This window comes from Ceratotherium simum, chromosome 39 (genome assembly GCF_057802395.1).
Source record: "Ceratotherium simum simum isolate JZ-2026a chromosome 39, ASM5780239v1, whole genome shotgun sequence".
Classification (NCBI taxonomy): domain Eukaryota; kingdom Metazoa; phylum Chordata; class Mammalia; order Perissodactyla; family Rhinocerotidae; genus Ceratotherium; species Ceratotherium simum.
Window position 1 is genome coordinate 8,702,310 of NC_141938.1, and position 14,163 is coordinate 8,716,472.

General features: G+C 38.0%; 2 protein-coding genes across 2 annotated transcripts; both read right to left on the reverse strand.

The window, feature by feature from the left end:
* Positions 1–3,377: 3,377 nt before the first annotated feature.
* On the reverse strand, positions 3,378–3,929 carry LOC147912151 (olfactory receptor 7G2-like). The gene has a single exon (XM_087425283.1). The coding sequence runs from the start codon at positions 3,927–3,929 to the stop codon at positions 3,378–3,380; it is 552 nt and encodes a 183-aa protein (XP_087281409.1).
* An 8,556-nt stretch (positions 3,930–12,485) lies between these two features.
* Positions 12,486–13,433, reverse strand: LOC101393391 (olfactory receptor 7G2-like; the record flags this gene model as incomplete). Its single annotated transcript, XM_004434342.3, has 1 exon — positions 12,486–13,433. A coding segment is annotated over one exon (948 nt), but the record flags the coding sequence as incomplete, so codon positions are not given.
* Between the last annotated feature and the right edge of the window lie 730 nt (positions 13,434–14,163).

The following is a 14,163-nucleotide window of genomic DNA, read 5'->3' on the forward strand; positions in this document are numbered from 1 at the left end:
TTGCAGTAACATTGGTTTATAACATTGCAAAAATTTCAGGTGTACATCATTGTACTTCTATTTCTGCATGGACTACATCATGTTCACCACCAAAATACTAATTACAACCCATCACCACACACATGTAACGAATTATCCCTTTCACCCTCCACCCTCTCCCCTTCCCCTCTGGTAACCACCAATCCAATCTCTGTCCCTATGTGTTTGCTACTCAGCCATAAGAAACGATGTTTGTAACTTTAAAAAGAGGAGTCTGGAATTCATGACAAAAGGGGTGTGTGTACTTGTGGGCAAGGTATGTGAAATAGAGGTGAAGAGAGGTGGAGAGAATTGGGTGGTGTACACCGGGCCTAATAAGATCAGGAATTATCCATCACGAATTTTCTCTTCTATAGTATTGGTCTTTAAAGACTTCTAGTGCCCAGGGATCAGAATGACACTAAAAATATTTGCATAATGAGGAGCTTTGGATATTGATCCTCCAGGGATATAGAGACTGTAAAGAGTTAGCCTATGAAAACCTTATTCAACAGTCCTTGCCTGGTCAGGAAGAAGCACACCTGAGGCTCCATCCAGGGATGATCTTGCTTGGCCAGGAGCCCATTGCCTCACTCGGTGCTTCTGTCCTTCTTGAAGACAGATCTTCTGTCTTCAATATCCAGGTGACATGTCAAGCATCATTCCACAGTAATGCCAGTCAGGTGACTTAAAGTCCTTAGTTAATGTTTTGGCCATCAGGACAGGTGTTTTAATACAGAATCGTCTGTGGGAACAAATGAGGACAATACATGCATGAAATGATCAGCACCAAGTGCCCATGAGACTGAAGCCTCAAGTGTCTTCTTGTTGACAATTTCCCATGTACATATGTACCAATACTCAGCCGGTTTTTAATCTGTTCATTTCCTAATTTCTCTAAAAACTGGCAGTACTTGTTTTCCTCCTGAGCAGATCTCAGCCCCTTCTCAAACATGATCACTGTTATAATACTGCATGACATTTACTTGAATTCTTGTGTTGTCAGGGGGAAGAGGTTTGGTCAGCTTTTCCTTTCACTTCCATTCCTAGTACTTGATACACCATTATACAGAAGGATGTGTATTATTCCTGTAGCTGGGCTGTGAAGACACAGGGGAGAATGTGCAGATGCAGAGATTTACCTGGCTGCCTTCCTAGTACAGCTGTTTCTGTTTATAAAATTACCATATATTTTACATAAGAACAGCATAGATAGTATCACAAATAAAAACATATGACCACCCTTCTCTCATTCCAGAATTAACAAATGTTGGCAACTGCTATATCAATTTCAGGTCTTTTTTATAAAGTAAAAAAATAATGTGCAGACAGAAGACACCTCTTTTGTATCTCCCTCAGTTCTTATTCTCTGCTTTCTAGAGACAACACCATGTAGAATGTGATGGGATCCCCCATGCATGGATTTATATTGTATGTGTATTCATAAACACACATAGGATGAAAGGCACTAAACATAATACGTATCAGTTATAGAATAGAGAAAGAAAACATGATTAACAATAGAGTGGAATACTCTCTGCTAATTAAAATTAATGAAGTAGGACTAAATACATCAACTGTAATAAAATATAAATTACATAATACCAATTATAAATGTCATGTACAGTATCATTCACGTAAAGCTTTTGAAAATATTTCTGTGTAAAGCTTTCAAAATATTCAATGATGCAATTGTTTATGAAACAATAATGTTAACTACAGTAAAAGTTGAAGGGGAATAATGTGTATAAAGTTCATGTAGTGGTTCCCCTACAGAAAGAAAAGAATCAAGATTATACAAATACATGATGTGGGTAATTCACATATACCTGTATGATTTATTGCAATGAAGACACCTACAATGAGAGTACTGAAATATACAAATTTGATAATTTGACTGATGGGTACCAAGCTCTGCATCGTTATTCTAACTTTTGTTTCACTTGAATAATCCATAAGACAAATAAACATATCTATGTAGGACCAAAAATATTTAAAATTTTCTCATGCTGTAGACTTTCTGTCACCCAAAATTTTTCCTTTTGTAGGTTTTCATTATTTGTGTAGGTTCATATATCTGATTCTTTTTATTATTTCATTCATTATAGTGGTTTTTTTTTTTTTTTTTTGGTTTGTGTGTGTGTGTTTGTGAGGAAGATTAGCCCTGAGCTAACATCTGTTGCCAATCCTCTTCTTTTTGCTGAGGAATATTGGCCCTGGGCTAACATATGTGCCCATCTTCCTCTATTTTCTGTGGGACACCTGCCACAGCATGGCTTGATAAGCAGTGCATAGGTCCACAGCCGGGATTCGACACTGCAAACCCCAGGCCGCTGACATGGAGCGCGAGAACTTAACCACTACACCACCAGGCCGGCCCTCATTCATTGTAGTTGCTATATATTTCATCATATGTCCATGCAAAATGAATACTGATCTCATTGATGATTCTTTCCTTCCTTTTCTACACGATAAATGTTCCTAGCTGAAGTTTCAGCTCAGAAACTCTTCCCTGAAATTTGCAGTTACCATCTAGGGATGTTCTCTCTTTCTATGGTCTTTCCTCAACTTGCCGCATTCCATTGCTTTCTTCTGAGGAGTGCAGCATGCCAAGAGCTGTTGTTCAGAGCAGGAAAAAAAAAAAAACACGATAGGAAATGTCAGTATGAGGATCCCAGATGTGGAGTGCTGCACTGGGTGCTTTTCCTCCATTCATTTCTCATCATTGCAACATCCCCATATGTTTTTATGACAGTTCTCATTATATAAATGAGGACATCAGGCTTTTTATAATTACAAACAAAAATTTTTGAAAAACAATTGAACGATTTTCCTCATTCACAAAGCCAATGCTGGTCTGGATTAAATTCAGAGTGTTTCAGTCTAAATAATACACCAAGTGATAGAGGCTGACCTGATGATTCTTTTTCTCCCTGGAGAGGGAGGACCACTGCTTTATGGAGATAATCCTGTTAGGACACTTGATTATCTTATAAGTATCATATAAGTTTGCCTAATCTTGTAAGTTTCTGTATTCCAAGGACCAAAAATTGAAACTGTTTTCATCTATTTTCTTAGAAGCCTACGCATTTCATTCTTTCTCTTTTTTCTTGTTTCTCTTCATGTTTTTTCTTTTTTTAAAAATGATATGCCACATACCTCAGGGGAAGAAATTCCCTTAGGATGAGACAGAGAATTTCATTGACGTAGTTTCTAGCTTATCTTAAAATCCATCCCTAAAGCAGGTGAGCAGTGTTTCCATGGGAGAGTCTTACAAGCTTCAAGTTAATAGGCAACATTTTCTAACCTTTGCTCAGGTGCAGAGAGTATACTTGGATGGATGCCATACTCCTGCCACACTATACTTCATGGGTAGAGGTGTGTAGGGAGTGAAAATATTTGGAGTGTTGCTCAGGATGAAATACCATCAGACTGTGGAGCAAGGCATCTGCAATGCTAACGGTCAGGGAGAGAAGAATCAGCAGGCCACAGAGGCAGCGGTTCATCACGACCGTGTTCCTCAGTGGACAGCAGATGGCCACATAATGGTCATAAGCCATTGATGCAAGGGGAAAGTTTTTCAAGCCTGCAAAAAAGGGAAGAAAGCAGACTTGGGTGAGAAAGCCTGTGTAACTGACGGATTCGGTTTGTCCTTCGATGTTTACAAGCATCTTGAGGACTGTGGTGGTGCTGAAACAGATGTCAGTGAAAGAGAGGTGGGACAGGAAGAAGTACATGGATGTGTGGAGGTGGGAGTCAGAGCTGATGACCAGAATGATGAGCATTTTTCCAAGCACAGTGACCAAGTATATGGTTGGAAAACATTCAAAGAGAAGGAGCTGCAGATCTGGATCCTCGGAGAGACCCAGGAGCAGGAATTCTACTACACCTGTTTGGTTTTCTGATTCCATGTTGTTGATGAGTCTGATGGGAAAATACAAGTGATATGACATATAGCAGATGTACAAGGATCCCTTATTTTAGAAAACCCAGACACCAATATTGTGAATTGAAGTGAATATTATTCATTTTTCCCCTTCCCTTCTGCCTCTCTCTCAGTTTTTCTCCTTTCCCCAAACTCTTTTGTTTCTTTCTTCTCTCCTACACTACTCAATTACTCAAATATGATTTAATCTCTTCCCACATTGTGCCAACTAATAGTAACAAAATAGGAAACAACAGATGGCTTTGTCTTGAGAATTGTCCAAAGTTTCAAATTACCAAGTGGGAAAATCAAAACCAAGCACATTAAATGTGGGTTTTAGAGCTGAGTTTTTCAAACTGTACTTGCATCAGAATCAACTTCTGGGTTTGTTAAAATCCATATTACTGGGCCCCACACTCAGAATATGAGACTTAGAATATTAGACATGGGGCTGAAAATTTGCCTTTCTAACACATTCCCAAATGCTCTGCTGGTTTGGTTTTACTTGAGGACCACTCTGCTAGAGTATAGTTCATTGAGGGCATGGAAGATAAACTCCTCACATGATGGAGCTGAACCAGCAAAATTAATAAGTAAATCGATGGCCTGATTCATCATTGCTCTGAAGAATGACATGTCTGTGAGTTCAACTACATGACTCAATTAAACCTCTTAATTTTCAATGGGTCCTCAAAATTTATCCTTTTAAATCTCCGTTTCCATTTCAACGTCTCATCATTGGGTTCTTATCACAAAAACATTGCTATAATTTTTGTAATTAATAACGATATTAGCAGATATCACAAAAATATATATAATAATTATTAGAACCTGCCCTCACTACCATTAGCAGTTATGGAGCTCTATTGCCAAGCACAGTTTTCAGCACTTTTCTTACACTAACTAAAAGTATTCTCTCTAGTGACCTATGAGTCAGGTGTTCCTACCATCATCTTTTTTACCTATGACCTCATGTGAAGATAAAGGTCAAGTGAAGTGAAGTAATGGACAAAAAATACTTGACACTCTAGTAAAGGGTAGTGAAGAGATTTGAACTCAGTCTTCCAGACTTTGGAGCTTAACTCATACCACCATGGGAATCAAACTCTGAGTGTTACAGATTTAGGTATCCTGCAAGATCAATCAGTTTCCATCATTTTCCTTTTGAAAACCTCCCTTGAATAAAGCCACATGTGCTTTCCCTGATTTTGAAGGTCTTCTCATCTCTGACCACATACGTGGTATCTAGCAGGTGACAGCATCAAAACAGGTTCTACATCAGAACCCGAGATCAAGATTGGAATATGCTCCTTGAAACCTTAACTTGTTATGTCAATGAGATTCTCTTTTCTCCCAATATTAGAATATTAAGACATTCTCATAAGGAGATACATAGCACATTTCTTTTTTTCTTCAAAACAAGAATTGGAAGAAGAATGAAATGCATGACATCTTGAAAAGAATGAAAAAAAAATAAAAAAGCAACAATTTGTTAGCATGTTCAGAGCAGAATCCTGGAATGAGAAAAATGAAATCTACCAAGATAATTGTCCGAGATGCTTGACAGGACTGTTGCTACAGTAGTAAGACAAGATAGAAAATTGCAAAGTTAGCCTTAAGAGTGAAAAAGTCAACCGAGAAAGGTGTACCTGGATACCTCAAATGCCTTGATAGTTGTGGGACTAGTTTAATCAATACAAATGGGAGCCTAGCAGCTCGTGAGTGTGACGTACTTGTTATTTAAGATGATCACAACAACTGGATGAGAAAATGAGACCTTACACTTAGAAATTACTTATTTTCTCTGGCACAGACAAATACACAGTCACACAGGCACACACAGCAGCATATGAAATAAATATACACACACCCCTTTCTGTTTACTGTCAATCACATTGTTACATGCAAAGCAATAGAAAAAAGCTACATAAAATTTTAAATTTTAAACTAATAGTCATAATTATCCCATTAATAGGTAGTTACTTCTTAATTTCTTTTTCTTTTTCTTTTTTTACTTCCAAGGTAACATATTGAGATCTCTTTCTTCCTTAATTTCCCTCTTTTTATGGTAGACTACGGAAATAATTAATCCATTGCTACTCGGTAGTTTGATCAATTCCTTATTGCTTTTATTTTTTGATGCCTATCTCTCTGATGTATAATAAACAAATAACATTAGGAAAAGAAAACTGAAAGTCAAGCATGGAAGTTCATATTATCCTCCTCTGTTTCTGTTAGGCTCCATCAAATCTGGGTCAGGGAGCCTGGCCACCGGTTCCCACAGGAATCCTTAGTTTATGTACCAGGCTCAACTCCAGGACACTCTTATTTTCTGTGTTATGATGAGTTCCTGAGAATATAGTCAACGGAGCATCCAAAACAGGCAAGAGGTAATTGGCTGTGTCCTGGGTGCATCAACGCATCTGCCAACTATTATTATGAACCAGTGATTTAGGAAAAGACTATAAAAGAGTCTCTTCTGTGAACAGCTCATTAGGATACTAATGTTTAGAGCTGAATCTCTCTAGGTAAACTCCACTTCACCAATGAGAAAACATGTGCCATTAGCACGGAGTCATAAAAGTAAGTAACCACAACAATATCAATCAAGATTTGACACAGACTCACCTGACTTTAATTCCAGCCCAAGCACTTGCTTTTTAAACAAGAAAAAATTTTCAACTGCGCAAGAAGCCTGCTTTCCCCATTTGAATAAGGAGAACCATCATAAAACCTTATGGGAATGTGGCAAGGATGGGTACTGAGTAGACAAAATCACCAAGCACAGAGTTTGATATATGAGACACTTTTTATATTTCCTATCGTGATTCATTTCTGCCATGGACACAAGTGCACCACCTGGCATGGCTCATTACAAAAGGGAAATGATGGGTGGGGCAAGGTGAAGGGAGAGAGGAGAAAGAAAGAACATCTTTAGTATGACAACTGTCAATTTCAGGGAAGAAAGGACATGCTGAATATCCTGCTGGGAATCTTGCTCATGTAGAGAAATAGGAGGAGTGAACAATCCAAATGAACATCAATGATTAGTGGTCATTTCTCATGGATATATTATAAAATGTATAGCAATTAAAATAAATAAATTAGGCCTAGATGTATCAACAAAATAATAAAATCTCCAAAGAGCAAAGTAAATTGCCTAATAAGACATCTAAGCATGATAAAATTTACGTGTCTAAATAACACTGATATTAAAACTTTAATTTTTCACAAACTTTTCAAGCATGCAAAAAGTACAAAGAAAAAATAAAATCCTTAGTATTCACCACTAACCGTCACTAAACTAAAATATATGACATACTCGTGTTAGCTATTTTAAAAGAAATAAAAAAATGCATATTTATTTTTCTGTATCCTCAACCACATTTCCTTCCTCAAAGGAACTGCTATACTGAACTTGATATGCATTGCTTCCCTGTGGTTGTAATTATGATTATGATTCTATCCGTAAGCCATGTTCTTGTTCTGCATTTTATTTTTTTATTTTTTTATTTTTTAAAGATTTTATTTATTTATTTTTTCCCCCCAAAGCCCCAGTAGATAGTTGTATGTCATAGCTGCACATCCTTCCAGTTGCTGTATGTGGGACTCGGCCCCAGGATGAACGGAGAAGTGGTGCCTCGGTGCGCACCCGGGATCCGAACCCGGGCCGCCAGCATCGGAGCGCATGCACTTAACCACCAAGCCACGGGGCCGGCCCTTGTTCTGCATTTTAAACTTTACATATTGTACATGGCATTTTGTTGTTGTTGTTTTTTTTTAAGATTTTATTTATTCAGCTTTTTCCCCCCAAAGCCCCAGTAGATAGTTGTATGTCATAGGTTCACATCCTTCTAGTTGCTGTACGCGAGACTCGGCCTCGCGTTGGACGGAGAAGTGGTGCCTCCGGGCGCTCCCGGGATCCAAACCCAGGCCGCCAGCATCAGAGCATGCGCACTTAACCGCTAAGCCACAGAGCCGGCCCAAGTACATGGCATTTTGAATTTAGTTTTCTGTTTTTTCTAAGGAAGATTCATCCTTAGCTAACATCCATGCCAATCTTCCTCTATGTTTTAGTGTGTGGGCCTCCAGCACAGCATGGCTGATAACAGAGCAGTGGAGGTCCACTCCTGGGAACCAAACCCGTGTCGCCGAAGTGGAGCACACTGAACTTAACCAGTAGGCCACCGGTGCTGGCCCTGCATTTAGTTTTTAAAACTGATATGCTTAATGTCTTGGTACATTTTTCTCTGGTTAATTAATGTTATCTTACTTTATTCTAATGTTTTATTACATCAAAATTTATTTATCCTTCTCCAACTCAAGGGCATTTTCATTACTGCCTTTACACACACACACTCACATGTAATGTGTAAACAATTTTAAACAGCACATGGAGCAAAACCAAATTTAAGACTGTGGTTGCCTCTGGGAATGGAGGGGAGCAGAAAGTATATGCTATATTTATTCATGTTATTTTCTTACTCTAAGAAAAGAACTCTGATAGAAAATATTAACATGTACTAAATCTGGAAGCATGGATACATGTGCACCTGATCTATTGTTCTATGTTTTTTTTTAACTTTTCAAATACTTCATAGATCACTAAAGAGAGACAGATAGACTGGGGTTCAGTTTTGGGATATGCATTATTCTTTGCCTCTTCTCTCTCTCAGAATACTCGTAACCAGGAAACAGTGTCAAAACCAGAGATCTTTTCTAGAAAGGGGAATCATGAGCCAGAATGGAAAGGAAAGGAGAAGCTGGTCTCACACCTCTACTCCTTGCCAAAGAAATTAAAGAAAATGTTAGAGAATTCTAAGGATTTTTTTTTCCAAAATTGAGCAAGAGTAGATGGCTCTTGAGGCTGGAAAAAGTCCCTGGACTTTAGGATCAGCATAGGAGATTATTAAAATGAGAGATGCCCAAGTATTGGTACAAAGATACAAACAAACAAGTTCAGGAGAAGATGATGAACCATTAGGCAGGTGCATCAATGGTAAACTATTTCTGCTCATCTTCTGCATGGACTCTCCTATAACTGCCCCTAGATGGACTGGTAAGCAAAGATCTGTCCCTATTTGCAAAACATGTAGTAGAGGACTTCAGATTGCCTGGATGCCAATACTAAGGAATGACATTCTATTCTTCTCTGGATGTGAAGGAGAACAATGGAAGCTCTGAACTCAGGGAGCACAGAAAGATAGTGCAGCATTGCGCTCCTGTGAAGAAGTGATGGTCCCTGGGACTAGGCTCAGGTGGGTTGCATACTGACCTGGGCATGGCTGTTGTGTATGGTGGTCACAGGCAAACTATTTGCAGTCTCTGTGTCCCTGGGGCTTCAATATCTAAAGCTTTTCAAGAGTCAAACTTTCTTACTCTCATGTGATCACAGGGCAGCAGAAATCCTTGAGGAGCAAGGCTCAGAGAAGAACTTTGCTTTGGCAGATTCACTCTGAGAGATCAAATGTATGTCATCTTCTTCCCTACATCTTTCTTGGCTAACACCCTTTTCAAGTCACCTACATAGCCAAACACATCTTCCTTCTGTTATTAGATCCTAGTCTTTTCAAAAATTATATTTAAATACAACCATGTCCTAACAACAAGATCAGGAAGATTGATACTACATCTAAACTGAAAAATATAGTTTCCTTATACGGATAGATACATTACTTGGATGAATACATGCGATAATATAGGGAATGTACCCTAAAAATGCAAACAGTAAGGATGAATTCTATGTATAGCTCATTGAATGTTGAGTCTGCTTGTGCATACTTAGCAGTTTCTAGTATATTCTGCATTCTCAAATGTAACAGGCATTTGTTCTCTTTATGGAATTTCACTACCAACTTTTCTGAATTCAATATTAATAGCTTCAATATACATATTTTTCACATTATGGACCATGGGTTGAAATTATGGTTCTTGGTTATCAATATTGTTGCAGCAGTAAACCTGTGATTCAATGTGACTTTGAGGATGTAACTATAAGATTTGGGGCTTGTTTGTTATAATAATAATAATTTTCTTTTAGCTGACTGTTATGACACAATTATTAAGACAAGGATAGATACAATAAACTTGTTGATTAGAAGGGAGAGTCCAAAGAAAAAGCAAGACATAAACGGACAGTTTATTTTTTGCAGAAGTTGGATTACAATGATTGGATAAAGAGATAAAAAGGTACAGGGACATAAAATGAATTTGGCTTCTTATCTCACATCAAAGTATAAATTAAACTCCAAGTGGGTTCATGCCTCAAACATACAAGCCAAAACCACAAATCCTTTATTTTGAGTTAAGTATGGGTTACAGAAACAACACCTATTGAGAATGAACCACTAAAGAAAATACTGACAAATTCAACTATATTCAAACTAAGCATGTGTTCATCCAAAAAATATTACAAATAATTTACAAAACAAACCATAAGTATATCGAAGAAATTTTCATTGCATATAACTAACAAAAGATTATTATCTCAATTAAACAAACAACTCTTACAAACAAATAAGAAAAAATAAGTGGCTCAATAGAAATACCACAAACAGATATTTCACAGAAGAAGAAAAGTACATGGTCCATAATATGTGAAAGACTCTCAGTCTCATAATGAGGATGAAGCCACCTCAAGGAGGACAGAATGCATCCCTACCCTCTTAGACTCTTACATTCCCTACCTCTGAAGTCCCTGGAATGAAAGATAACTCTTTCCTGTTTGAGAATATAAGAGGCAGGGTTTTATTTTGTTATTATAAACTACAACTTCTTCAGCCTCAATTTCACATATCAAAATAATCTCAAACCACTAAGATAATTGAATTATGCCACTTTTATAGACGCCAATTTTATGAAACTATGTATGGTAGATTCTTTTTTTATTTTATTATTTTTTTGTATTGTGGTAACATTGGTTTATAACATTGTATAAATTTCAGGTATACATCATTATACTTCTGTTTCTGCATAGATTACATCATGTTCACCCCACAAAGACTAATTACAATATATCATCACACATATGTGCCTAATCATCCCTTTAGGCCTCCTCCCTTCTCCCTTTCCCTCTGGTAACCACCAATCCAATCTCTGTCTCTACGTCTTTGTTTGTTGTTGTTTTTATCTTTTACTTATGAGTGAGATCATACGGTATTTGACCTTCTCCCTCTGACTTACTTTGCTTAGCATAATACCCTCAAGGTCCATCCATGTTGGCGCAAATGGCTGGATTTCATCATTTCTTATGGCTGAGTAATATTCCATTGTGTATATATACCACATCTTCTTTATCCATTTGTCCCTTGGTGGGCACTTAGGCTGCTTCCAAGTCTTGGCTTTTGTGAATAATGCTGCAATGATCATAGGGATGCATGTATTTTTACACCTTCATGTTTTCATGTTCTTTGGATAAATACCCAGCAGTGGAATAGCTGGATCATATGGTAGTTCTATCCTTAATTTTTTGAGAAATCTCCATACTTTTTTCCATAGTGGCTGCACCAGTTTGCATTCCCATCAGCAGTGTATGAGAGTTCCCTTCTCTCCACATCCTTTCCAACACTTGTTTTTTCCTGTCTTCTTAATTTTAGCCATTCTGACGAACGTGAGGTGATATCTCATTGTAGTTTTGATTTGCATTTCCATGATAGTTAATGATGTTGAACATCTTTTCATGTGCCTGTTGGCCATCTGTATATCTTCTTTGGAGAAATGTCTGTTCAAGTCTTTTGCCCATTTTTTAATTGGGTTGTTAGTTTTTTTGTTGTTGAGATGCATGAATTCTTTATATATTTTGGATATTAACCCCTTATCAGATATATGGTTTGCAAATATCTTCTCCCAATTGTTAGATTGTCTTTTCATTTTGTTGATGGTTTCCTTTGCGGTGTAGAAAGTTTTTTGTTTGATGTAGTCCCATTTGTTTATTTTTTCTATTGTTTCCCTTGCCTGGTCAGGCTTGGTACTTGAAAATATGTTGCTAAGACCAATGTCGAAGAGCGTACGGCCTATGTATGGTGGATTCTGTTATCACTCCAGAGAGATAAACTCTAATAAAGACAATTCTCAGTAATAACTGTGTTGGGGTGAGAAATGTCAGCTCCCCTGCCTCACAGGAGGCGTAAGGCTTGGGTAAAATTCATATGGTCTTAACAATTAGATAATGTGGAAACTAGTCTCTACCTATAACCATGGTCTTGCATAAATCTTTTCATCACCCAATCCCCCTTCTCCCACATTGTTCTGAGAATACCATCTCCCAAAATCACTATATCATGATCCCAGGGCTCAGGTTCTCTTCCTATGGAACACGATGCCAAAAAACTGAGTTTAGACAGTTGAAATCATTTGTCAAACATCCCAGATTTAGATACAGAGCAGAATCAGAATTCGAGCCCAAGTTTAATTGTACTTAGCCATCCTGTTATCTAGCTATAATAAAGATCTTGCTGATAAAAGAGTTAGGTATTCTGAAACACAGAACACCTTTAACCTTGACTCATTCTAGAAACCTGACCCAAATATGATGACAAAATCATTAAAGAAAAGTTATCCTACTGATTATTTTTCTCAAGGCTCCCTTCATGTCCCTGTTCCTCAGGCTGTAGATGAAGGGGTTCAACATTTGAGGAACCACAGTGTACATCACTGAAGCCACTGCAGTCCTCCTGGAAGAGACGATAACTGCAGAACTAATGTACACCCCTAATCCTGTACCATAGAATAAAGTCACAACTAAGAGATGAGATCCACAGGTGGAAAAGGCTTTATATTTTCTGCCAACTGTTGTCATTTGCAAAAGAGAAGAGATGATTTGAATATAAGAGAAAATGATCACAGAGAGAGAAATACCACTCAATACACTAGCCATAAAATTAGCCAGGAGGGTATTTATAAAGGAATCAGAACAGGCAAGCTTGACGACCTGAGCAAGTTCACAGAAAAAGTGGGGGATTTCCAAGTCTGTGCAGAAGGACAGCTGCAAAGCCATCAGAGTGTGGAGCAGGGCATCCCCAATACTAATGCTCAAGGAGAGTAGAATCAACAGTCCACAGAGGCGGGGGTTCATGATGATTTTGTACATCAGGGGGTGACAAATGGCCACATAGCGGTCAAAGGCCATTGCTACAAGGAGGCAATTTTCCAAAACTACAAAAATCAAGACAAAGCAGAGCTGGCTGAGGCAACCTACGTAACTGATGCCCTGATTCTTTGCTTGAATGTCCAACAGCATCTTTGGAATTGTGGCTGTGCTTAAACATATGTCAGTAAGAGACAGATTGTAAAGAAAGAAGTACATGGGGGTATGAAGATGGGAGTCAGAAAGGACAGCCAGGATTATCAGCAGGTTTCCCAGGATGGTGACAACGTACATGGACAGGAAAAGGCAGAAGAGGAGAGGCTGCAGTTCTGGATCATCTGTCAATCCCAAGAGAAGGAATTCTGAAATATCTGTTCGGTTTCTATTGTTGATGAATCCGATGGAAAATATGGGTTACAAGAAAATAAAATGAATGGTCCCTGGACCAGCAGCAGCAGTACCTGTGAATCTGTTAGAAATGCCAATTCTGGGTCCCCAGTCCAGACTTGCTGATGATAAAAGCTCCAGAAGTAATGACCAACAGTCTGTTTTAACAAGCTCTCTGGATAATTCTGACATACACTTATGTTTGAGAACTGTTGCTCTAGAAAAACGCTCATCTATATTGTGAACCCAAGTGAATATTCAAATTTTTCCCTCTGCTTATTTCTCCCTATATCCTTCTTCTCTCTCCTCCTCCTCTTCTTTCTACTCATGTAATCAACCCCAGTTTTATTGAGCAATTATTGTCTAACACATTGGGCAAGTCCTGAGAATGAAATAAAGAAGATATGGCTTTATTCCTTCAGAGTTATTCCACATCTTCAAGCAATCAGAAATATAAGAATAAAATTACAAAATCTGTCTCATCTTTAGGGATGTTCTTCCCCCATTGTCATAAGTGACAGATGATCAAAATCAAAGAAACAAACAAAAATCCCAGCTGAATGGGAGAAAGGATGAAATGCATTGGATCCTAAAAAGACAGATAAAATAAGAATTTGTTGTTCCTCAGAAGACAGATGCCTGTGAGATAACACTTGCACCGGGCATCCTAACAGGTGTGTCCCTTTGCAAGTCGTGGTCCTCCCTCTTCTGAGGGATACAGAAGTGGCTATCAGAGGATCAATCATTT